This window comes from Myxine glutinosa, chromosome 10 (assembly GCF_964187855.1).
Source record: "Myxine glutinosa chromosome 10, kmMyxGlut1.1, whole genome shotgun sequence".
In the NCBI taxonomy this organism is placed as follows: domain Eukaryota; kingdom Metazoa; phylum Chordata; class Myxini; order Myxiniformes; family Myxinidae; genus Myxine; species Myxine glutinosa.
This window is the reverse complement of record NC_136270.1, coordinates 53,742,459-53,768,630: the sequence shown is the minus strand read 5'-3', so window position 1 is coordinate 53,768,630 and position 26,172 is coordinate 53,742,459. Positions and strand designations below refer to the sequence as shown.

General features: G+C 48.2%; 1 protein-coding gene across 1 annotated transcript in view; it reads right to left on the bottom strand.

Moving 5' to 3' along the window:
- NARS1 (asparaginyl-tRNA synthetase 1) overlaps window positions 1-26,172 on the bottom strand; it is a 61,901-nt gene that overhangs the window by 8,485 nt on the left and 27,244 nt on the right. The window contains exons 7-9 of the mRNA XM_068127687.2: window positions 22,341-22,411; window positions 22,119-22,205; window positions 21,797-22,018 (exon numbers count right to left, since the gene is read on the bottom strand). Coding sequence (XP_067983788.1) covers window positions 21,797-22,018; window positions 22,119-22,205; window positions 22,341-22,411 — 380 coding nt within the window. The remainder of the gene's footprint in view (window positions 1-21,796; window positions 22,019-22,118; window positions 22,206-22,340; window positions 22,412-26,172) is intronic.

Below are 26,172 nucleotides of genomic sequence, written 5' to 3'. Positions count from 1 at the left end.
CCCAAAGACCCAATGTGATGTGGTGTGTGTGTATGTATGTATGTATGTATGTATATATATATGTATGTATATATATATATATATATATGTATGTATATATATATATATATATATATATATATATATATATATATATATATATATATATATATATATATATATATATATATATATATATATACAGTCATCCCTCGCTATATCGCGGTTCACTTTTCGCGGATTCGGTACATCGCGGTTTTTTCTCGCTAGTATATGTAAAATTATATCGCGGATTTTTCGCTATATCGCGGGATTTTGCGGTATAAATGTATTTTTATATACTATTATTTTAAATATTTTTGTGGTAAAATAAGCATTTTCTAGCCTAAAAAATTAAAAAACGTAAAGAAATAAGAAAAATACAGTATTTAAAACATATTACAAGAAATAAAATACTGTACATAGTGTACAGTAGAAGGGTAGACAAAGAGTCGTGCGTATGGAAAACGCCAGTACATTCATCATCGTCATCACCTTCATCGTCATCAGTACTGCACAGCTAATTCATCATCATCTTCATCACGCAAGTTGTAGTATTGAAGAGCCGGGGCTCTTGCTTGATACGGACGAAATGACGGGCAAGACACAAACTCGTCCGAGAAGATATTTATTCTCAAAACCAACTCGGGAACACTGAAAAGCCCATTTATCGGGCTGCATTATAAAGCACAACCAGAAACCGAAAGCCACGCCTCTCAAGCGTGGCGTGCTTCGGTGAATCGGTGGTCACGTGATCAACAGGTGTAGCTGATTATACCCGCAAAGCGCGGCACGCTTTAGCGGTCACGTGACCAGCCACTCTCGCGCCGGGAATCCCCGCCGGTGACGTCACCGGCTGGAGCAAGGAGATTCTGATGCTGGTCTTGCTTGGGGAACCCATGGGTAGCTACAGTATCTTCAATGGTGAGTACCCATTAGAATTTTATATGTTGTTAAAATTACGTATGTTTAAGAGTGTAAAAAGTGTTTAAGAGTATAGGAAGTGTTTATAAGAGTATGGGAAAGGTTAATAAGAGTGTGGGGAGTTCATAATGCTTTAAAATATATATATATATAAAAAAAAAATATGGTCGCTACTTCGCGGATTTTCGTTTATCGCGGGGGGTTCTGGAACGTAACCCCCGCGATAAACGAGGGTTCACTGTATATATATTGTTGCGGATATGGGATTTGGCCTCCATCCATATCCACTTGTAAATATTCCCCTATTTCCCCAATACCCCCCAACTATCCCCAATCCCCCATTCCCTAGTCCCATTGCCTGTAAATAACACTCTGTAGAACCGACCTTCCCCTTTTTCCCCCATTAAATGTCGTGCCCAGGTCCACCGCATCTCACGTAGACAACTTTCGGACATCTTGCTAGTTATTCTTAGTCTATGTCAGTTAAGGACTCGTTTCCATTAATTCTGACTCTTCGTTGCACCAGAATGTGATTGTATGGCACCAGTAGTGAGTTTAGGACCTCCCCATACCTCCTCCCATCTTCCCCATGAAACAACAACAACAACAACAACAACAACTACCACAACAGCGCGCGGGGAGTGTGCGTCCTCACTCCGGCTCGGTTAGCCGCCATTACCCATGTGCGCCGACGGGGTTACCACGAAGGGGCTGCCTGTCGGCCCCTCGTCAAGGGCGGAGCCCGGTAACCCCCCGCACCCAATAAGAAGCAACGGGCCGATTCCATCTGGGGCGGAGCTAACGAGCCGAGGGCGTGTCACTCCCCGCCGGATATACGCAGCGACTTACCGGACGTGACGTCAGATGCGCCTCAGCCACGAAGGAGAAACAGACGCCACCTCCAGCGCGACGAGACCTCCCGCATCTCTGGACCGGACCGGGTCGATTCTGCCCCTGCGCCAAGGTGCACCTTGAGCCTCGACTACCTGCCCTTCCTTGCCATCAATCCCCGTGTGAGTCAGTCTTGTCCCGTTTATCTGTCGTCTGTCAGGGTTACTATAAGACCGTGATTAAGTGCCTACCTTCCTATGCTGTCTCTCTTGTCCTTGTAATCTAACGTTCCGAACTATTATAACCTCCTCCGGAGGTCTTGAGAACTGTACCCCTGGTGTCGTGTCATTTAATCCAGCCGTTGTGTCCTTTCCTCAATTGATTTAGCGTAGCGCGACTCGGCCAACGTTCGAGTATAATCGGGTAAACTGTGCAGACGCGGTCATACCAAACCGCTCGGTAAACCAACATCCACAACCGCGTCTGTAACATTTGGTGTCGAGGAGTTGGATTCGGACCTGGGACTAAATTTGTTAGGCCCAAATTTTGGAACACCAATTGTACCATTAGGGTAACAATTGGTGTTGGGAAGTGGAATTCGATCCGGAGCGCGTTTCACGCGCTCGAAATTATAACGGCGAAATTTGATTTTGTTTTACGAAAATAAAAACCCGAATTTTGAAAGTCGCGCTATGGCAGACCAAGACGGCTGGGTTCCGGTAGAGAGTGAGGCAGGGTCGATCCAGGACCAAATTGAGGGACAAGAGGCGAGCGAAGCAGTGAGGATAGCAGACGCACGAAATGGCGCCTCGCACATGGCCACGGCGACCACGCCCGCAACCGTGGTAGCGCCGCTGGTGGATTCGAACCTTTTCCTCCTGCAAATGAGGGCCCTTATGGAACAAATGGGTGAGCGATTGGAGGGCCAAATGGGGGTAATGGGGAACCGGATGGATGCTCAGAGTGAGCAAATGAGGGCTGATAGTGAGCGATTAGAGGGCCAAATGGGGGTAATGAGGGACGAAGCGAGGGGTACCGGTGAGGGGTTAGACAAGAAATTTGGGAAGTTAGACAATAATTTTGAGGGGTTAAACAACGGGATAAAAGAGGTGAGAAATGGGTTAATGGGGGTAGAAAACAGAATGGCCGCTCAAGAGAATCAAATGGAAGGGATGCAAGAGGGGTTAGAGGGGTTAGAAAACAGGATGGAAGGCAAATTGAAGGACATGAGGGACCAAGCGGAAAGGGAAGTTAAACAAATGGGGCAGCAGATAGAGGGGGTCAGAATGGGGGTAGAGACCAAACTGGATGCTCACAGGGAGGAAATGGAGCAGATGAGGGTGGCATCTGGGCAGGGGATGCAAGTGATGGGAGAGGAGATCAGAAGAGGTGTGAGTGAGGAGGTCGGAGGAGTGCGCGAGGAGGTGAGGCACTGTAAGGAGCACATGGAGAAGGAGGTGAGAAAGGGGACTGTAAAGTTACAAGGGGGCATAGAGGACCTGACGCAGGAGGTGGAACAGCTGACGGAGGGACAAAAAGGACTAACGGAGCAGGTTCAAAGGAACACTGCGGTATTAGGAGGGTTAAAAGCGACACAAAATGACCTAAAAAATGACTTGGTAGCGACGAAGAGGGAATGTCAGATGGTACGTGAGGGACTGACAACGAGGTTGGACGAGGTGATAGAGGTAATGGAGACGAAGGACCGGCAGGTGAGGACGCACATGGAAACGGTCAAGGTAGCCTTGGAGGACGAGCTTGAGGAGACGTACCGGGGAATAAAAGAGGTGAAGCAGAAATTAGAAGAAGTGGAAGAAGGGGTGAGCGAAATTAAGAAGCGACGGAGAGAGGATAAGAAAGAGATAAAGGAGGAAGTTAAAGAATTGGTCCGAAGTCTGTGTTCGGATCGTGATGATGTGCTCATTAACCGGATGAGGGATTCGCAGGTGATGGAGGAGAAGCGAAGAGGAAGAGGACCCGGTGTAAGTGGTGACCAATATGGTCGTGCGTATGATGTGCCAGGTGATTTAATGAGCTTGGGGGTCGAGATGGACCCGGGTGTTCGTGAGAGGCCGTTGGTGAAGTGTGCGACAGGTCTGGTGTGCGAAAAGGAGGTGTGCGAGAAAGTCCGACTCTGGGGTGTGTGAGGAAAAAGTGCGTGCCAAGGAGTGAGGGTGCTGGCGAGAGTGAGTCGGTCGTAACGCGTGTGCGAGGGAGCACATGGAAGCGCGGTGTGGTAAGTGTTACAGAGGGTGTGACGGGAGAGTGTGCGCAGGAGTGTGCGCGAGAAAGGTGTGTAACGGACGGGTGCATGAGGAAAGAGTGCGCTGTCAAGAGTAAGGGTGAGTGCGCTGTCAAGAATGGAGGTGAGAGTAGTGAGAGTGACAAGGAGCGTGAGTTGGTTGTGACAGGTGAGAAAGGATGCACACCTGGAATGGTAGAGCGTGAGTGGGAATGCACGCTGGAATTGGTAGTGAGGCACGTGGTTGGGTGTGCGAATGAGAGCACACCTGTGATTGTCACAGAGGAGGTGACCGAGGAGGGGGCGCGAAGAGGTGTGTTGGTGAGGTGTGCGAGCGGCGAATGTGTGCCAAAGTGTTCGGTGGTCAGGTGTGTGACCAAGGCTGTGAGTGGAATGAGTGTACCGAGGTGTGTAAGGAAAGGTACGAGGAGCATGGAAACGGCTGGATGTGTGAGCAAGGAACGGGCTGCGGGGTGTAAGCATGCAGGTGAGGCATCGAAGGTAACCGGGTTAGAGGTTAGAGCGACTTTTAGCCGAATCGGGCCCTCGGTGCGTGCTGGGCCTCGCTTTGAACGGCCGTGTCCATGCTCCACTAGGCGGAGCGGGCGGCTGGATAGGAAGGGTCGTCATGGCGACCACTTTTTGTTGAGGAATTCCGGCAGGTCGAGATCGGGCCATGGGATGGCTCCGTGCCGAGATGGTGCGTGGGATCTCGGCCCGGGTAAACCTCCTTCCCTGCACCGAATGCGGGACGTATCCAGCCGCTGGCACCAAACAACCCGCATTCATTGCTCGGCTTTACGAAGCCGGGCTTTGGACAGGAATTGGCGCACCGAGAGGCATTAGTGAGTAGACTGGGTGATGAGGTTAGTGTTTTGGACCCAAAATTAGAGAAAAACAAAATTTGATGATTGGCAAAGGATTGGCAGTAATGATTGGCAGATGATGGGCAGTGATTGGCAAATTTTTGATTTGTTGAAATTTGATGTGCAAAATTGGTAGTGGGAGATGCCCGATGTGGTGGGATGGCAACTCTGTCATCCCTCACAAAAGTGGGGCAAATGCGCAATAGCTTATGGGGTGTATGGCAGTGAAAACTAGCCCGGGTGGGTTAGGATATTGATAGGGATCTAGCGAAGATGACATTAGGTAACGTTAAGATTAGTTAGTGACTGATACCTGTAGTGGGGACGCAGGTAGATTAGTGTGGATGATAATGACGAGGGAGCGCAATAGGTTAAAGGGACGACTGGGAAGCGCAAGTTTCAGAGGGGAGTAGTTAGAGGAGATGATGCCGTGTGTGTGAGGATTGAACAGGTGTGATTGCACAGGTGTGCAACTGGACAGGTGTGTGGAGCAGTGTGTGAGTAGTGAGTGTTGTGGATCAGCGCGAATGCGCTTGGGGAGGGAAGGGTGCAGGCGGCACCAAGAATGAGAGCACAGGTGTGCAAGTACAGGTGTGTGGAGAGAGTTGGAGTAAGTGGTACGGAGTGGTGTGCATAGTGCGAAGGTGTGAATGGGGGAAGAGTGGACCCCCATCACGGATACCCGGGGCGGGTAGTGTAAGTGTTAGGTAGAGGGTACAGGTAAATTGTGGTTGGATATTGGCATCTGTGGTGCGGGTGACAGAATGGTATTGTGGATGGGTGCATTAGTGTTGTGGAAATGGCTGGGCGTGTAGCCTGTTAGTGTGTGTAGTTGGTTGGGCACTCCACCACTGTGAGGATGTCGGCCAGGTGAGGCCGCAGGTGGGCTCTGGGAGCCGTTAGTGTCAGTGGGTGCCTGAGGATCCCGGGTGTGGATCGGGCAGCCCAGTGCCAGAGAGGGCACCGAGTGGGGAGAGCGCCAGAGGGCCTTCCCCAGGTAGTTAGGTTAGGGTAAGGAGCAGGTAAGCTCGGAGGCAACTGCAGTGGTGGAGGTGTGCAGGTGGGTAGACCCGCTGGGAGAGGTACACGCCACAGCCCAGAAATTGTGCGAGGGCACCGGGAGATGAATCGGGGGAGTGAGACCCCAAATTGAAAAGCACCACAGTTTGGTCAATGGGAATTGGTTTTTAGAACCCATAGTGTAAGAGGGCCAATGGTTTGGCAGGAGAAGGACCCCGGGTAATGTAAAGTTGTTAAAGTCATTTAGGAAATAGTTAGGATTGATGAGCCTGTCGCACCATACGCAGCCACTTACCTGTGGTGATAATGATGACTCCACACCTGTGTTTTCTTTGTTTTGTGTTGCAGGAAGTAAGGATTGCTGTTGGATTTGTGAGACGCATCACGACGTGGATGAGACATTGGGGTGATTCCATCTCTCCCTCCTTAGGAGGGACTGATGATGAATTGGTAATGGCAAATTTTGATGTTCAGTTGGAGATGGCAAATTTTGATGAGAGTTGAGAATGGCAAATTTGATTGGTTAGGAGGGAGAGAAGACGAATTTGGTTTATGGGAGGAACGGGGAAGACAGTAGGGACGTTTGTTGATTTGTAAAATAGATGTTTATGGGTAGTGTTGTGTTTTGTGGATACAGTAAGGGGTAAGGGAGGGGCCATGTAGGTTACCTGGTGGGGGGGGGGGGGCGTACGGTAGGAACGTACCTGTCTCACCTGGTTCCCATGTGCCCCCAGTGTGCATCACCTTGTATTGCGTGCACTTTTGCGCCCTTACCACCTTACTCACTTGTTTTCTTCTTTTGTCTCCCACCTCCGAGGATCTGGTTTTGGGGCAGAGAGAGAGGAGAGAGAGGTGCTGGCTCCGCAGTTGTGGGCCTGCACTTTCGCTGCTTGCTGCCGGGATCGATACACCATATGGACCGCAATGTTTGTGGCCGCCCACCATGGACCGCAGTTCTTTTGCGGCCAAGCACCACCCGTGGATGGACCTATGGGTCAACGTGGCACCTATGCCATACAGGTGAACCACTTTTAGTTGGCCCCCTGACGGCCACAATACAGAAATGGACGCGGTTGGCGCCTTTCTTTATTTTTAAAGAAGCCAGAAGGCCAAGTGCACCACATGAAGGCAAGACCAGCGGCAGAACATCGGCCGGCTGCGACACCACACCATGATTATTAAACATTTTATTGGTGCACCGGATGGTGCTGACTGTGTGATGGGGTGGTGCTTTTGGTGCTTGGAAGGGGTGCTCTGCACATTATTAAAGGCCGTAAGGCCACAGAGCACTCGTGGGTTGGTGTATCGATGCTGGCATGCGTGCTCTCTCTATGCATAACATCTGCATGTGTTCCTCCAAAAACAGGTCCTGGATCGTAGTGTAAATATCAGCGTAGTCTTGTGTAAATAATGCTCCCTACCGGCTGTATGTTTAGTTTGCGAATTCTTTCCGCGATTCGGTTATCCTGTGGGCGTGTTTCTGTGAGGAGAAGGGTGCAACGTCGCAGGGGGACATATTTACTCATTTGTGAATATCTGTAAAACTGTCGCACTCAGGGTAGAGTTAATAGTAGAGGGAACTACATCTGAGTGCCACACTAAAATAGGTAAAAATTTATCGGGTCGGGACGCCCCGAGGGTAGAGAAGGGTGCAATGTTGCGGATATGGGATTTGGCCTCCATCCATATCCGCTTGTAAATATTCCCCTATTTCCCCAATACCCCCCAACTATCCCCAATACCCCATTCCCTAGTCCCATTGCCTGTAAATAACACTCTGTAGAACCGACCTTCCCCTTTTTCCCCCATTAAATGTCGTGCCCAGGTCCACCGCATCTCACGTAGACAACTTTCGGACATCTTGCTAGTTATTCTTAGTCTATGTCAGTTAAGGACTCGTTTCCATTAATTCTGACTCTTCGTTGCACCAGAATGTGATTGTATGGCACCAGTAGTGAGTTTAGGACCTCCCCATACCTCCTCCCATCTTCCCCATGAAACAACAACAACAACAACTACCACAACAGCGCGCGGGGAGTGTGCGTCCTCACTCCGGCTCGGTTAGCCGCCATTACCCATGTGCACCGACGGGGTTACCACGAAGGGGCTGCCTGTCGGCCCCTCGTCAAGGGCGGAGCCCGGTAACCCCCCGCACCCAATAAGAAGCAACGGGCCGATTCCATCTGGGGCGGAGCTAACGAGCCGAGGGCGTGTCACTCCCCGCCGGATATACGCAGCGACTTACCGGACGTGACGTCAGATGCGCCTCAGCCACGAAGGAGAAACAGACGCCACCTCCAGCGAGACGAGACCTCCCGCATCTCTGGACCGGACCGGGTCGATTCTGCCCCTGCGCCAAGGTGCACCTTGAGCCTCGACTACCTGCCCTTCCTTGCCATCAATCCCTGTGTGAGTCAGTCTTGTCCCGTTTATCTGTCGTCTGTCGGGGTTACTATAAGACCGTGATTAAGTGCCTACCTTCCTATGCTGTCTCTCTTGTCCTTGTAATCTAACGTTCCGAACTATTATAACCTCCTCCGGAGGTCTTGAGAACTGTACCCCTGGTGTCGTGTCATTTAATCCAGCCGTTGTGTCCTTTCCTCAATTGATTTAGCGTAGCGCGACTCGGCCAACGTTCGAGTATAATCGGGTAAACTGTGCAGACGCGGTCATACCAAACCGCTCGGTAAACCAACATCCACAACCGCGTCTGTAACAATATATATATATATATATATATATATATATATATATATATATATATATATATATATATATATATATATATATATATATATATATATATATATATATATATATATATATATATATATATATATATATATATATACATACATATATATATACATACATACATACATACATACACACACACCACATCACATTGGGTCATTGGGTATATATATTGTTGCGGATATGAGGATTGTGTTTGTTTTATTGTGTTGTATTGTACAGTAAATTGTTGTGAATTATTGCTTTAGTCTGGACCCTCCTTACTCCAGTTATGTATAAAGGTCAAAGGGCGTCCCATAATTAGTCCATAAAGCATACACGTCAGCCAATCATAGATTTCCCCCTGGTTGATAGTTATATCTTTATTATGTGTATTAGGGTAAGGCCTTGTCTTCCATTAAGATGACACTCCATTGCACTGCATTAAATAAGAGTAGATCCCCTTTCATTCACATTCCCCTTTCATCATTGCCAAGCCTCGATTGCCAATTACATCCCCTCCAAAACCACCATTGAACATGTGCTCGGGTCGGGGAAGAAGGGCGTGCCCGCCCGTCGTCATCAAGGGCGGAGCCAGAGGGTCGCGCGACCAACCAGGGCCGAGGTGAGCACACCGAGGGGCGTGTCCTGAAGGCCGGCGGCTTGATCGCCGGGGGCGATATAAAAGCGCGCGCGCAAGGTACTGAAAGAGGATTATAAGAGATCATCCAGGGAAGCACATCGCCTGCTATTGGTCGCCTTGCTCGCCAAAGTTGGACCAAGCAAGAGAGTTGGGCAAGAAGCAAGCACGTTGTTCAGTTGTGTGGTTGAGTCAGACGAGTCCTGGCAAAGCGCGCGACGTCCACCGCAGCAGCAGCAGACACAGCAGCAGCAGTGGCGGCCACAGCAGCAACAACAGCAGCTTGGGGCCTTGACGGCAGTTTTGAGGAAACGGCACCGCCGATCGTGCTGCAGTACCCTTGGACCTTCCTCTCCCTCCAGCCATCCATCTCCCGCCAGTCCTAGCATCATTCCCCGCGTGAGTCTGTCCTTGTTTGTTCTGTCCCTGGGTTAATTAAGACTGCATAGATAAGCTAGCGATTTTCACTGTGTCCTTCTGGTCCGTCCCTCTGTCTATTTTATTTTATTATCCTTCCTTCTCCTTGGTTGTTTTGAGCCTGTAAATAGTAAATAAATTATATTCGTTTTTGTTTTTTTTTTGTTGTTTTTTTTGTATACAAGATCGAGGCTCGTGAAAGAGCGAACCAGGGACAACCCAGGGACAATTTCCAACCTTTTTGTCTTCTTCTTCTTCTTCACATCCGTGTCACCTTTGTCTTTTCCCCATTGAATATCTGTGGCGCGATCCGGCCAACGTTCGGGGATCGGGTTAATCGGGGTAACTGTTAGGGCCGCGGGGCCTCCGCTCGGCAAAACCAACATCTTATCCGCGGTCCGTAACAATTGGTGTCAGGAGTGGGATTCGGACCTGGGACTAAATTTATTTAGCCCAAATTTTGGAACACCAATTGTACTATTGGCAGTAACAATTGGTGTCGGGAGTGGGAACGGACCCGAAGCGCGCTTAACGCGCTCAAAATTACAAGCTACTGAAATTTGTTTTGTTTTACAAAACCCGAATTTTGAAATCGCACCATGGCTGGTCAAGGCGACGGGATGTCGGTGGGAGAGATAGACGGGGTAGAATCGACCCAGGACCTGGGGGAAATGTATGTGGAGGAGGGCAATGAGGAGGTGGTTGAGGAGGTTTCAGGCGCGCAAAATGGTGCTCTCGCGCACGAGGTTACGGGCGCGCAAAATGGCGCCTCGCACATGGCTACGGCGACCGCGCCCGCGACCGTAGCAGCGCCGCCGGTGGATTCGAACCTTTTTTTGCTGCAAATGGGGGCCCTTATGGACAAAATGGGTAAGCAATTAAGGGACGAAGCGAGGGCTGATAGTGAGCGAATGAGGGACGAAGCGAGGGCTGATAGTGAGCGAATGAGGGACGACGCGAGGGCTGATAGTGAGCAATTAAGAGAGGGGTTAGACAAGAAATTTGAGGGGTTAGACAAGAAATTTGAGGGGTTAGACAATGGGATAGAAGGGGTGAAACATGGGTTAACGGGGGTGGAAAATAGAATGGCTGCCCAGGAGAATCAGATAGAGGGGGTGAAAAATGGGTTAGAGGGGTTAGAAAACAAGATGGAAAACAAATTGCGGGAAATAGGGGAGCAATCCGCCCGAGAAATGAAACAAATGGGAGAGCAAATAGAGGAGGTGAAAATCGGGGTAGAAACCAAATTGGATGCTCAGAGGGATGAATTGGGACAGATGAGGATGGCATCTACAAAAGAGAGGGAGGAGATGAGGGAGGAGATGAAGGAGGAGATACGACGAGATGTAAGCGAGGAGGTCTCGGGGGTACGCGAGGAGGTAAAGCGAGGTGAAAAGCGTATGGAGAAAGAGGTGAGAAATAATACGGCATGGTTACAAGGGGGAATAGAGGGTCTGACGCAGGAGGTGGAACAGCTGACGGTGGGACAGACGGAGTTGGTGGAGCAGGTACAAAGGAACACTGCGGTACTAGGAGGGTTAAAAGCGACACAGAAAGACATTAAAAATGAATTAATAGCGACACAGAAGGAATGTCAGATGGTACGTGAGGGACTGACAACGAGGTTGGACGAGGTGACAGAAGTAATGGAGACGAAGGACCGGGAGGTGAGGACGCACATAGAAACGGTCAAGGTAGCCTTAGAGGACGAGATAGAGGAGACGCACCGGGAAATAAAAGAGGTGAAGCAAAAATTAAAGGAGGTGAAAGAGGGGGTGAGCAAAATTAAGAAGAGACGGAGGGAAACTAAGAGGGAAATAAAGAAGGAAGTAATGGAATATGTGCAAGGTCGGTGCTCAACTCATAATGGTGTGCTCACTAACCAAATAAAGAGTTTGCAGGTGGCGAAGGAGGTGCGGAGACGAGGTGCCAAGGTGAGTGGCGATATATTCGGAAATGCATATGATGTGAGGGGAGCTTCAGTCGGCTTGGGGGTTGATTTGGATCCGGCTGTTCGTGAGAGGCCGTTGGTGAAGTGTGCGACAGGTACGGTGTGCGAAAGAGGAGGTGTGCGAGAATGTCCGACTCTGGGGTGTGTGAGGAAAAAGTGCGCGCCAAGGAGTGAGTGTGCTGTCGAGAGTGAGTCGGTCGTAGCGCGTGTGCGAGGGGGCACATGGAAGCGCGGTGTGGTGAGTGTTACAGAGGATGTAACGAGAGAGTGTACACCTGTGGTGAGTGTTACAGAGGATGTAACGAGAGAGTGTACACCTGTGGTGAGTGTTACGGAGGGAGTAATGAGAGAGTGTGCGCAAGAGTGTGCGCGGGAAAGGTGTGTAACGGACGGGTGCATGAGTACAGAGTACGTTGTCGAGAGTAAGGGTGAGTGTGCGACCGAGTGTGGAGGTGAGAGTCGTGAGAGTGACACGGAGCGTGAGTTGGTTGTGGCAGGTGAGAGAGGATGTACACCTGGAATGGAAGGATGCACACCTGGAATGGTAGAGCGTGTGTGGGAATGAACACTTGAGTTAGTAGTGAGGCACGTGGTTGGGTGTGCAAGTGAGAGCACACCTGTGATTGTCACAGTGGAGGTGACTGAGAATGGGGCGCGAAGAGGTGTGTTGGTAAGGTGTGCGAACGACGAGTGTGTGCAAAGGTGTGCGGTGGTCAGGTGTGTGACCAAGTCTGTGAGCGAAAGAACGAGTGCAATAGCGAAGTACGCGGGGTGTACGGGCGGCGTTGGAGCACCGAGCTCGGTGAGGGTGAAAGGGGTAGCGTATGCGTGTGAGCATGCAGGTGAAGCATCGACGGTAACCGGGTTAGCGGTTAGAGCGACTTATAGCCGAATCGGGCCCTCGGTGCGCGCCGGGCAGCTTCGCGTGCCGCGAGGACCAGTGGGGATCCGAACCACGGCGGTTTCGAAAGAACCGCCGTACGCGATCCACGCCGGGCCGCGCTTTGAACGGCCGCGTCCGTGCTCCACTCGGCGGAGCGGGCAGCCCGATAGGAAGGGTCGTCATGGCGACCCCTTTTTGTTGAGGCGTTCTGGCAGGTCGAGATCGGGCCATTGGACGGCTCTGTGCCGAGATGGTGCGTGGGATCTCGGCCCGGGTAAGCGTCCTTTCCTGCACCGAGTGCCGGACGCATCCAACCGCCGGCACCAAAGAACCCGCATTCATTGCTCGGCTTTACGAAGCCGGGCTGTAGAAGTGAATTGGCGCACCGAGAGGCTCTAGTGAGTAGACTGTGATGATGAGGATAGTGTTTTGGACCCGAAATTAGAAAAAGGCAAAATTTGATGATTGGCAGAGTGAGGATTGGCAGACGATTGGCAGATGATTGGCAAATTTTTGATTTGTTGAATTTGGACGAGCAAAATTTATCGTGAAAGATACCCGATGTGGTGGGATGGCCAATCCACCATCCCTCACAGCGGGGGCAAAGGAGCACTAGTTATGGGGTTTGGCAGTGAAAACTAGCCCGGGAGGGTTAGGATATAATGTGTAGGGACTAGAGATTGACAATAGGTAACGTTAAGATTAGTTAGTGACAATGATACCTGGAGTGGGGACGCAGGTAGGTTAGAGTGGATGATAATGACGAGGGAGCGCAATAGTTTAAAGGGACGACTGGGAAGCGCAAGTTCCAGAGGGGAGTAGTTAGATCAGATGATGCCGTGTGTATGGTTAAAAGGTGTGATTGCACAGGTGTGCAACTCAACTGAACAGGTGTATGGAGCAGTGTATGAGGGGGTGATGTGTGTTGTGTTGACCAAATGGTCCAGGAAGGAAGGAGGGTGCAGGTGGCACCAGGTGTGATTGCACAGGTGTGCAACAACAGGTGTATGGAGAATGGTTGTGTGGAATACATGGAGTGTGGAATATATGGAGTATTGGAATGGATGGTCATGGAGTGAGTATGGTGGAAACTATGGAGTGGAGTGGATGGTGCGAAGGTGTGAATGGGGGAAGGATGGACCCCCATCACGAATACCCGGGGCGGGTAGTGTAAGTGTTAGGTAGAGGGTACAGGTAAATTGTGGTTGGATATTGGCATCTGTGGTGCGGGTAGTTGCACAGGAGTGTAGTGATGGGTGCATTAGTGTTGTGGAAATGGCTGGGCGTGTAGCCTGTTAGTGTGTGTAGTTGGTTTGGGCACTCCACCACTGTGAGGATGTCGGCCAGGTGAGGCCGCAGGTGGGCTCTGGGAGCCGGTAGAGTTGTTGTGGATGGGGCCCGAGGATCCGGAGGACGGACCCGGGTAGCCCAGTGCCAGAGGGCACCGAGGGGGTGACAGAGCCAGGAGGGGCCTTCCCCAATTAGATAGGTTAGGGTGAGGAGCTAGGTAAGCTCGGGTGGCAACTACAGTGGTGGAGGTGTGCAGGTGGGTAGACCTGCTGGGAGAGCTACACGTCTCAGCCCAGAAATTGTGCAAGGGCACCGGGAGATGAATCGGGGGAGTGAGACCCCAAATTGAGAAGCACCACAGTTTGGTCAATGGGAATTGGTTTTTAAAACCACATAGAGTAAGATTGCCAATGGTTTGGCAGGGAAAGACCCCGGGTAGTGTAAAGTGTGTTAAAGTCATTTAGAGGATAGTTAGGATTGAAGTCTCCTCGCACCATCTGCATCCACTCACCTGGGATGACGTACCTCCACACCATGCCAGGTTGTTTTATTATTTTTGATGCAAATGTTTGGAATGAGAGACGCATCATGACGTGGGTGTGACATTGTGCTTTGTTGTTCCATATCTTCCTCCTTATGAGGATTGATGATGAATTGGGTGATGGCAAATTTTGGCTAGAGGGATTGTGGTGACTAATTTGGAATAGAAAAATATGGGGAAGACGTGACAGTAGTGACGAATTTGTAAATGTGTAGATTTTGTAAATATGGGGTAAGGGCAAGGGTAGGGTAGGTGACAGGGGGGGTGACGTACGGTGGGGATGAGCTTTCTCACTTCGCTCTCTGTACCCACTTCGCCTTGCATTGCCTTATTGATGTGTACCCTTGTGACCTTACCCCTCGCTCATCTGTCTTTCCCCCCTTTGTCTCCCACATGAGGACCTGTGCGCCACTGGGCGCCGAGGGGAGCGTGCGTGAGTCCGCCATTGTGCGCCCGGACCTCCCAGAACCAGATGTCTGCATCGATGCACCAGATTATGGACCACATGTCTGTGGCCGAGCACCACTTATGGACCCCATGGGTTGGGGCATGGCCCCTCTGCTGGCACCGGCCATGAAGGCCCGAAACCTTGCTGGCGGACCTTGATCACAGGGCACCGATGCCCCACAGGTGAACCACACTAGTCGGCCCCTGTGGGCCATAAATAAATAAAAATGGACACGTTGGGTGCATTTTAATAGTGCAAATAGGCCGCCAGCAAAGGAAGATGACAACATCTGGAAGATAGTAATAGCCAGCAGAGGGAGCCGAAGAGCAAGAGACCACCAGCAGGGTTAGGGGTTTGTTTGTTGTTTTTATTTTTGATGAGCAGTGATGACTGTGCACCGATTGGTGCTTGAGGGTGCTTTGGTGCGTTTTTGGGTGCTTTCATGGTGCGTCGATGCAGAGCAGACTGTCTCCCCCCCAGAAAGAACAATCACAGGTCCTGGGTTGCGTTTTGTAAATAAAAGTAGTGTCATTGTAAATAATGCTCCCCACCGTCAGTGTATAGTTTGAAGACCATTCCGCAATTCGGTTAGCTGTGGGCGTGAGTCTGTTAGGTAGGGTGCAATGGAGCAGTGGGACATATTTATTTATGTTTTAAAACTGTCGCACTCAGGGTCAGGTTAAAAGTAGAGGGAACTACACCTACGTGTCACACTAAGTTAAAGTTATAGGCCCGTGATGTGCCTAAGAGGAGGAGGGTGCAGTTTTTTTTGTTTGTTTTTTTTTGTATACAAGATCGAGGCTCGTGAAAGAGCTAACATTAATCACACAAAAAGACAAACCGACACACAAAACACAAAAAACAAGAGGAGCGGCAGACAAGATGGGGAGAGAGGGGGAAGGACACAAACACAACATTTGAGAGCAGGGACATCGGGAGGACTTGGGGGGAGGTGGGAGAGGAATAAAACATATGAACACTGCAAGGACTCTGGGGTGAATTACCGGGGGTAGAAAAGATCAAGGTTTTCGATGGGGGAAGATAAGAGATGGTGGTGAACAGCTGTTTTAAAGACCTGGAGGGAGGAGTGGGATTGAAGGGAGTGGGGAAGTTTGTTCCAGAGGCGGGAGAAAAGGGGAATGAAAGAGTGAAGGTGAGCAGAGAGCCTAGACTTTGGCAGTTTAACCATAAGAGGGTTGCAGGCAGATCTTGTGCGACCTGAAGGAATATTGGGGGGACAGAGCACAGAGAGAGCTGGGGGAGCAAGGCCGGAGAGGAGTCGGTAGAAGACAGAAAGACCACCAACCTGCCTGCGGTGAGTGAGTGAAAGGCCCTCGGTGTTGACTACATCGCAGGAGATTCCAATGATTCTGAAAGCTTTGGCCTCAACAGCGTGAAGCCGAGTAAGGTGTGAGGCAGGAGCACCAGCCCAGAGGGGGGAACAGTATTCCATTGAGCTGCGGATGAAAGCCTTGTATGTGGTGAGGAGCTCAGGTGTGCCAAGGAAGGACTTCGCACGACGGAGGATGCCCAGTCGGCGACTGGCTTTGGAGGCCAGCTTGGAAATGTGGTTTTCCCAAGAAAGATCATGGCAGATAGTGAGACCCAAAAGCTTGAGCGACAGAACTTCTTGGAGAGGATTGTTGAGAAAGTAGATGGGAGGGCTGTCCAGTCGGTCCTTTCGGAGAGACATTGTAAGAGTGTGAGATTTGTCAGGATTGAAAGACATGTTCCACTTGTTTGACCAGTCTGTGATTTTGTCCAGGTCTGCAGAGAGTGAGGAGGCTGCAGACTGCCGATCTGAGGGATGAGGAATGGAGCGACAGAGAGTAGAGTCGTCAGCAAAGAGATAGAGAGGATTTTCAAGAGAGTCAGAGAGATCATTGATGAAGACCAGAAAAAGCACAGGGCCCAGAACACTACCTTGGGGAACTCCAGGCTGAACAGGAAGAGGAGATGAGAGAAACCCATTCAGGGCCACATGTTGACTACGACCAGAGAGGAAGTCCGCCAGCCATGCGTGGAGATTTCCATGGATACCAAAGGAGGAGAGTTTGGTGAGCAGAGCAGGGTGCCAGACCGTATCGAAGGCACGTGAAATGTCAAGGGAGACAGCTCTAATTTCCTGTTTGGCGTTGAGGACCTCCATCCATTGTTGAGAAAGCAGAAGCAGCATGTCCAGAGTAGAGTGACCAGGTCTGAAACCAAATTGATGATCAGAGATCAAGCCATTGGAGAAGAGGAAAGATTTAATATCTGAAGCAATGATGGATTCCATGACTTTGCTGATAATTGGGAGAAGGCTGATTGGTCTGTAGTTGCTGGGATCTGTTTTTGCACCTTTTTTGTGCAAACCGGTGATGTTGGCTGATTTCCAAGCAGATGGCAGATGACCTTGAGCAAAAGAGAGGGTGAAGAGAACAGAAAGAGGGAGTGAAAGAGCAGAACATGATTTTAGGACCCGTGGGCTGATGCCGTCAGGAATCAGAGTCGAGGGTTGACAGAAACTTTTCCACCTTGTCAGGAGGAAAGGACACAGAGTCCAGGAGCAGCTGGGTACGACTGGGTAGGGTGGGTACAGAGAGGGATGGGTTTGGGACACAAGATTTAGAGGCAAACACAGAGTTGAGACATTCAGCTTTTTCACGTACGGAGTCAGCCGTTAAGCCGTTTGAGGTGAGGGAGGGGATGGAGGGGGAACAAACACCAGAAACAGATTTGACCAGACGCCACCAGGATTTGGAAGAGGGAGACAGATAAGAGAGTTCGGTCTTGAGAATGGTGAGATATTGTTTCCTGGCTCTCCTGAGGGTGGACACACACTTGTTTCGGGCTTTGTGAAAGGAAATGAGATTTCCTTCCGTTGGATTTGCTTTCCAGGAGACGAAAGCAAGTTGTTTCAGGGCAACAGCCTCACCCAAGATTCCGTGTACCATGGACGGGAGGAAGGGTATGACAACTGAAGATGAGATGGTATAAATCTGTGCATGAGAGAGAGCAATTTACTTTGAAAGAATTCCCAGGATGAGTTGATGTCAGAGGCGGTAGAGATGGGAGACCAGTCCAGATGATTGATGGCTGCTTGAAGACCGTGCCAGTTGGCCTGAGTGAAATGCCAGACTCATCGACGCTGAGGAGGCTCTCTGAGAATGGTCAGAGAGATGTCCACTTTGACAAGCACATGATCAGATGAGCCGATTGGAGCAGAAGAAGAGCAGCAGACATTTTCAGGGAAGTTTGTCATAACCAAATCCAGAAGAGAAGATGCTCCGTTGACTGAGATCCGGGTCGGGAAATTGACAGATTGTGTCAGTCCCAGTGAGTCGCAGAAGTCCTTTGCTGAAGAGCCATGGCTGGTGAGAGAGGTACCCACACCCAGCCAACTGGCATGGTGACAATTGAAATCACCACATATGAGGAAGAGAGAGTTGGGATGGGTAGATAGAAGTTGGTCCATATTATCAGACAGTGAGATGTAGATGGAGTCATTGCTGTTTGGTGGACGGTACAACACACATATGAACAAAAGGTGGGAGCGAAGGGGAAGCCGTAGCCAAAGGTATTCCTGGGGGTGAGGTGGAGAGAGGGCAGTGGAGGGCGAGTGAGGAAGAGAGTTTTTTATAAAGATAGCAACCCCACCTCCAGGACGAGGCTCAGGTCTATCATACTGGAGGAGGGAGTAACCTGGGAGAGATACCAAGGCATCAGAGACATCATGAAGGAGGAAAGTTTCTGTTAAGCAGATCACATCTGGTTTGTCAGAAGCAACCTGTATGGAGAGGTCAGTCAAGTTTGAGCGAAGGCCCCGGATGTTTGAGGTCCATACCGTTAATGAAGAGGAAGGGGGAGCATCGGGTCCAGAACAGGGAGGGGGAGGGGTAGGGTAAGATGTGGAAGAGGAGGAAGAGGTAGGGAGAGCTGTTGAAGGTGTGTTAGAGATTTCAGAGATTTCAGAGATTTCAGAATAGCTTGGAGAAAGGGAAGAATGGGGCGGACAAAAGGTTTGATGGAGATTGGGTGAGGCACAGTGAGGTGTTATTTGAGGAGGGGGAAGAGCGAGGCAGAAGGTTTAGGGAGATGAAGGTGAAAGTTGGAAGTGGGAAGAAGCGGGGAGGACGCTTTGAGGGGGAGGGGTGAGAGGGGAGTCTAGGAGGGGAGGAGCGAGGGAGAGTCTCGGAGGGGAGGGGTGTGGGGGGAGATTTGAAAGGAATGGGTGATTGGGAAGATTTGGAGGGGAGGGGCAAGGGGGGAGATTTGAAAGGGATGGGTGATGGGGAGGATTTGGAGGGGAGGGAGGGGTGAGATTGGATTTTGAAAAGTGTACGATTCATGGGAAACGAACATTTTTTGCAAAATGAGTTTGAGACCTTCGAGTCAAAAATACGTTTGAGGACACTGGAGGAGGGGTGGAGTTCTGGATAGTTTAGGGAATGTAGAAAGGAGGAACTGTAACAGATGGTATTATATATATTTTTTGGAATGAATAGATTTGGTGAGCAAGACGAAAGCATCCTTTTGTAGGAAAAGAAGAAAAGGGTGTTATAATATATGAGAGAAAATAGTTGTTCAGGGGAAAGATTATACATTTCTAACCGCGTGATCGCGAACGAAGAACGAACGAACAAAAAGAACAACAAATAAACGAATAAGACCTGGGAAGGAAAAAAATTTTGGGGTTTTTTTTTTTTTTTGTGAGTACAGATATTAAACAAGGAGGTACGGGGTGAATGACTGGTACGAAACAGAGAACGAAAATAATTTCAGCGCATTCGACGAATCGCTGAGAGAAAAACAAAACCACAAGGTCGGAGACGGTACAGTAGTCTAAGCCTACGAGTACTGGGCCGCAGAATACTCGATACCATTAACCGACGATTGTGTATACATGTACGAAAAATTTGCACCGAAAATTTTCCAAAAGATACGCAATAGGTACACACACCGAAAGATCGATACAGTCTCGACAAAAACACGATTGTGATAGATCACTTAGCTTCGAGAGCGTGAGCGCATGGAGCAGCTTCGAAAAGACGTGACCTCGCCGTGATCTCGCGAGATCTCAAGTCCAAGTGTTGCGGATCTCAAGTGTTGCGGATATGAGGATTGTGTTTTTTTTATTGTGTTGTATTGTATGGTAAATTGTTGTGAATTATTGCTTTAGTCTGGACCCTCCTTACTCCAGTTATGTATAAAGGTCAAAGGGCGTCCCATAATTAGTCCATAAAGCATACACGTCAGCCAATCATAGATTTCCTCCTGGTTGATAGTTATATCTTTATTATGTGTATTAGGGTAAGGCCTTGTCTTCCATTAAGATGACACTCCATTGCACTGCATTCAATAAGAGTATATCCCCTTTCATTCACATTCCCCTTTCATCATTGCCAAGCCTCGATTGCCAATTACATCCCCTCCAAAACCACCATTGAACATGTACTCGGGTCGGGGAAGAAGGGCGTGCCCGCCCGTCGTCATCAAGGGCGGAGCCAGAGGGTCGCGCGACCAACCAGGGCCGAGGTGAGCACACCGAGGGGCGTGTCCTGAAGGCCGGCGGCTTGATCGCCGGGGGCGATATAAAAGCGCGCGCGCAAGGTACTGAAAGAGGATTATAAGAGATCATCCAGGGAAGCACATCGCCTGCTATTGGTCGCCTTGCTCGCCAAAGTTGGACCAAGCAAGAGAGTTGGGCAAGAAGCAAGCACGTTGTTCAGTTGTGTGGTTGAGTCAGACGAGTCCTGGCAAAGCGCGCGACGTCCACCGTAGCAGCAGCAGACACAGCAGCAGCAGCGGCGGCCACAGCAGCAACAACAGCAGCTTGGGGCCTTGACGGCAGTTTTGAGGAAACGGCACCGCCGATCGTGCTGCAGTACCCTTGGACCTTCCTCTCCCTCCAGCCATCCATCTCCCGCCAGTCCTAGCATCATTCCCCGCGTGAGTCTGTCCTTGTTTGTTCTGTCCCTGGGTTAATTAAGACTGCATAGATAAGCTAGCGATTTTCACTGTGTCCTTCTGGTCCGTCCCTCTGTCTATTTTATTTTATTATCCTTCCTTCTCCTTGGTTTTTTTGAGCCTGTAAATAGTAAATAAATTATATTCGTATTTCCAACCTTTTTGTCTTCTTCTTCTTCTTCACATCCGTGTCGCCTTTGTCTTTTCCCCATTGAATATCTGTGGCGCGATCCAGCCAACGTTCGGGGATCGGGTTAATCGGGGTAACTGTTAGGGCCGCGGGGCCTCCGCTCGGCAAAACCAACATCTTATCCGCGGTCCGTAACAATATACACACACACACACACACACACACACACACACACACACACACACACACACACACACACACACACACACACACACACACACACACACACACACACACACACACACAACATCGGCAAGTACACTATTATGATGCAAGAACGTCTTGGAAGGCCAAGCGGTATTTGAGGTTCCTCATTGACAAAATTGAGCGATGACAATAAACGTGTTATTTCATTTAATTGCGCTATTTCACCTTGACCTTTAACTCGGAGGGATGTGATGTAAATTAAATGTAAGTGTGCCATGCTATCTAGAGAGGGCAATTTTGTTCTGATCGGGCAGAAATTAGTCGAGTTTTGGTAAAACAAGGAAAATTGTCTATAATTAAGTTATGACCTTAAAAATTAAGTTAAGGTCAAAATTATGTCAACCCCACATACTTTTTTCCTATCTTATTGATGTAAAATTGCATTCCAGAAATCCCAGCAGGCTCCGAGACACAGCTTGGAAATTGGCAGAAAAAAACCCGTAAATGGTTGCTTCGTATTTATAGAGGTCTGAGAAACTCTGAGGTGCCATTAAGAATTGGGGGCACTAATTGTAGAAACAAACGCAATAAACAAATCCTCAGGATAGGGGGAGGCTTGTACCTATCCTACAGGAGAGGTTTAATTAAATAATTCGCAAATTGCAAATATCACATTCGCAAAATTTGTAATCGCAATCTTCATCACCTCGTAGTATCCACGGCTGAAGTAATGGTCCCGGAAGCATTGCATGACCAGCGAACGCATCTTGAGGATCTTGGCCTGGTTCTCTCCACGGATCATCATGTGCCGATTGTCCAGCAGCACGTCCACGTTCGACTCTTCGTTGAGAAGGTTGTCAGCGCCGCCTGCAGGAGCAAATCCCACCACTTCCCAGTAATCACAAATCAACTCGTGGCCTCCCGGGGCCTGCAGGACACAAAACATGCCATTTATTAGACATCTCAAGAATGACGGTGACATAGTGGACAGATAACGGTGTGAAATCAACGGGTGCTGCGTGTGGTACCGTCTTGCCATCAGGTACAGGGGTGATGGTACCATAGACAGTGATGCTGCTTTCAGTAGCGAGAAGCAAAGAATTGTAGCACTGACACTGAGAGGGATGAACAAAAATAAAACGATAACTAAATGTACAATATTTCCACAATGCTTTGTGATTCTTAAGTCAATCATTCATTCATTCATAGTCTGATGGAATGTTCATTTGGGGTCAGGTGCCGTCCCTCACCAGATTATCATTAAACACGCACTGCAGGTTCCCCGTGCCATCTCGCAGGACCACGAACATCAGCGTCTTGCCTGCCATACAACAGACACAAGCCGGAAAAAATAATAACAAGTACAAATACATTCAAAGTACACCGCCCCCATGCCAAATTAATAAATAACATCCTCCAGCGCGGTATTCCCTCATTCACCACCGTGCAGCACAGAGACGGTATTGGGAGGGAGAGGTGTACAATAATTGATTGATTAATTGCATCATTAAAATCAATAAATAATGATCATAAAATATTTTCTTAATCAATTGGCTAATAGCATAACTAAACCACCAGTGCTTCACCCGAAGCAATAACGTTTTGAAAATTAATTCAATAAGTCATTAAGAGGAAAAGAAGAAAGAATTAATTGATTAATCAATAAATTATAATTAATTGATTAATCAATAAATCAAAAATACCCTTTACAGCCAAATCACTTGATCACTGTCGTGTCCATATATGAGCTTGCTAGCTCAAAAGGTGCCTGAAATATTGGCCAGATGAGAAAGAAAATAAATAAATGATGAATGAAAAAAAAAAAAAAACATAAAATAATTAAATAATTATTCAATTGGCTCATAGAATACCTAAACCACGACCGTTTCATCCAAATCTGCAACTTTGAAAAAATTAATTAAACACCGTAAAACTGACTTTAACGCGCACTTTCTTTACCCAAAAATCTTTTTTAAGTTAGAGGTGCGTACCATACATAGGTCCAATTTTTTAGCAAGTTTTTTTCAGATTGAAAGGATTGTCGAGGACGTCTTCGAAAACGGAAGTGGCAATACTGAAAGTAGAACGACAAAGAATAGCTAAATGTTTAATATAGCATATATAATCTGTAAGTTCACAATCATGAAGTAGGTAAGTAAACCAGTGTTCAATTAAGTGTTGATTTTAATATCTGGCAAGTTCGAAAGTTATTCTACTCGTGAAAAAAATTATACCAGTAATTGAATAGACGTTGGAAATTAAAAATATTGTTCGAATATTTTGTGAGTTGTCATTAGGCACACAGTACCATAAGAGGGTGTAGCAGGAGTTCTCACTCAAAACCATTAAATTGAGTATCCGACTCGTCCGTCTCATTGAAGAGATGAAGAAGCTCCTCCAGATCTGCACCTTCTATGTCACTGTCCAGGTAGTGAACATTATTTTCATCACAGTCGGATTCGTCGGAGTCTGGTGGGTTGGTGTCGCCATCCGTCCAGAGCATCGTCTTGGCTGCCTCCATTGCGTTCGAAATGGAGCACTTGATGAAGCCCTCATGGATGATGGCAGGATCAAGCTCGTTCCAGACTTTGACGATCCATTCTGTGATGTCTTGGAGCGTCGGTGTGCGCATGCGCCCACCTGTGGTGAAGGTGTGCTGGCTACGGGTTGCTTCGTTGGATTACTATCCGACTTCCGCTGTTTATTTAATATGCGCTGCTATGTTTAAACTTTGCACAATCACAACCGAACATCATGATTGATACGATTTACGACTGTCGTAAATTTAGTTCCTTGACCTGCCGTGATATTCTGTCATTAGCGCCGCCGCTCTGTTCAACTATCACAAAATCGTGGCCGACGGTCGTGGTTGAGATGGACTTCGCCGTTTTTGACAGATGTAATAACATATGGTACGTCTATTTTTTTCATTTGAGTGCTGAAATGGGGGTGCGTGTTATATATAGGTCTATAGATTTTTACACCGCAACAAAAGTCCAAGTTGGGGTGCGTTATGCACAGAGGCGCATTATAGTCAAAGTTTTACCGTAAGTCATTCATCGAATAATTAAATTAATTGATTAATCAATAAATCAAAAATAGCCTTTACAGCCAAATCACTTGGTCATTGTCATGTCCAAATATCAGCTTCCTAGCTCAAAAGGTGACTGAGATATTGCCCAGATGAGAAATAAAATAAATAAGCACTAAATGAATCGATAATAATGAAGTAACTAATCAATTAATTAATTAATTAATCAAAAAACAAGAAATACTGTTTTTGCCAAAGCACTTGCTCACTATTGTGCCAAAATTTCAGTTTCCTAGCTCAAAGGATCGCTGAGATATTGCACAGACAAACAAACAAACAAGAAAAAACCAAGAAAACAAGACACCAGAGTGAAAACTGAGTATTCCCTTTCAGCACGCGTCATTGCCAGGCCCCCTTCAGTGCCCGGCAATGACGTCATGCAGCGCCCGGAGATGGCATAGGAAAGGAGCGGTGTACAACAAACGAACAAACAATAAAGAAACTGGAGTGAAAACTGAGAACTCCCTTGCAGCGCACGTCATTGCCAGGCCCCCTTAGGTGCCCAGCAATGACGTCATGCAGCGCCTGGAGATGGCATAGGAAAGGCGCAGTGTACAACAAACAAACAAACTAGAAATCGGTCATATACCGAGGACTTGCCGGAATGTACTTGGACAGAGTTATTAGTAAAAAAAACAATTTTTGACCTTGAGTTTGACCTTTCAAGGTCACAAGGTCAAAGGTCATGGTGCCAAATGAAATGTCATATGTGACTTCCTATATGTCAGTAACAGTAAGTGTATGCATATCTCTTGTACTTTCAGAGTTATAGTGGTTTGAAATATATTTTAAATGAAAACTCGACCCCCCTGGTTGAACGTTTTGGGTGACCTTGAGTTGACCTTGGGCTGAGAGTTAAAAATTTGGGCACAGTCTATTCCAGGGCAAGGCAAATATGTGTGTAAAGTTTGGCGATGCTATGTGCAACGATGTAGACGTAGTACTGCGCACAAACAGACAGACAGACAGACAGAGAGACAAACAGACAGACAGACAAACCAACCAACCAACTTACTTGCCGGAATTTTTCCGGCAAGTAACAAACAAGAAAGAAAGAAACCAGAGTGAAAACTGAGAACTCCCTTGCAGCGTGCGTCATTTCCGGGCCTCCTTTGGTGCCCGGCGATGACGTCATGCAGCGCCTGTAGATGGCATAGGAAAGGCGTGTTGTACAACAAACAAACAAACAAACCAACAAGAAAGAAACCGGAGTGAAACTGAGAACTCCCTTGCAGCGCGCATCATTGCCGGGCTTCCTTCGGTGCCCAGTGACGACGTCATGCAGCGCCTGGAGATGGCATTGGAAAGGAGCGGTGTACAATAATCCGGTAATCCTCTGTGCTCCACTTTCCTACTCTCAAATTGATAATTTCAGATTCACAAAATAACGACCTCAAATCAAATTATAGAGTCGTGTTTCATTTGAAAAGCAGTTTACAGATGGAGCAAAAGGATACCCAAGACTTTCTTTTTTTTTCTTTCTTTCTTTTTTTTTTTTTTTTTTTTGTATACTGAATCGAGGCTCGTGAAAGAGCTAACATTTATTTCACAAACAAATCAACCAGACAAACAAAATATACAAAAAGAGGGAGAGGAAGACAAGATGGGGAGAGAAGGGGAAGCACACAACCACAACATTTGAGAGCAGGGAGAAGTGTGGGAGGGAGAGGGCTTGGGGGCAGGAGGCGTGGGAAGGGGGGGGGGGGGGGGTGGGAGAAGTATAAAACACAAGGGGACCGAAATTAGCGGGGGTAGAAAAGATCAAGGTTTTTATCTCAAATGCAAAAAAAACCAAACCAAACTACAACAAGCAAGCAAAGCGAAAGGATTGCAGACCCTCATCACGACTTATTTTGTGTGGTGTTTGTGTGGTTTTATAATACATATTTTATTGATGTACTCACATTCTAATTGTACCGTACATACCTTATTGAGGTACTCGATTGAAAAAAAAGATAACGTGCATTTATACCACTAGGTGGCGTTTGTGG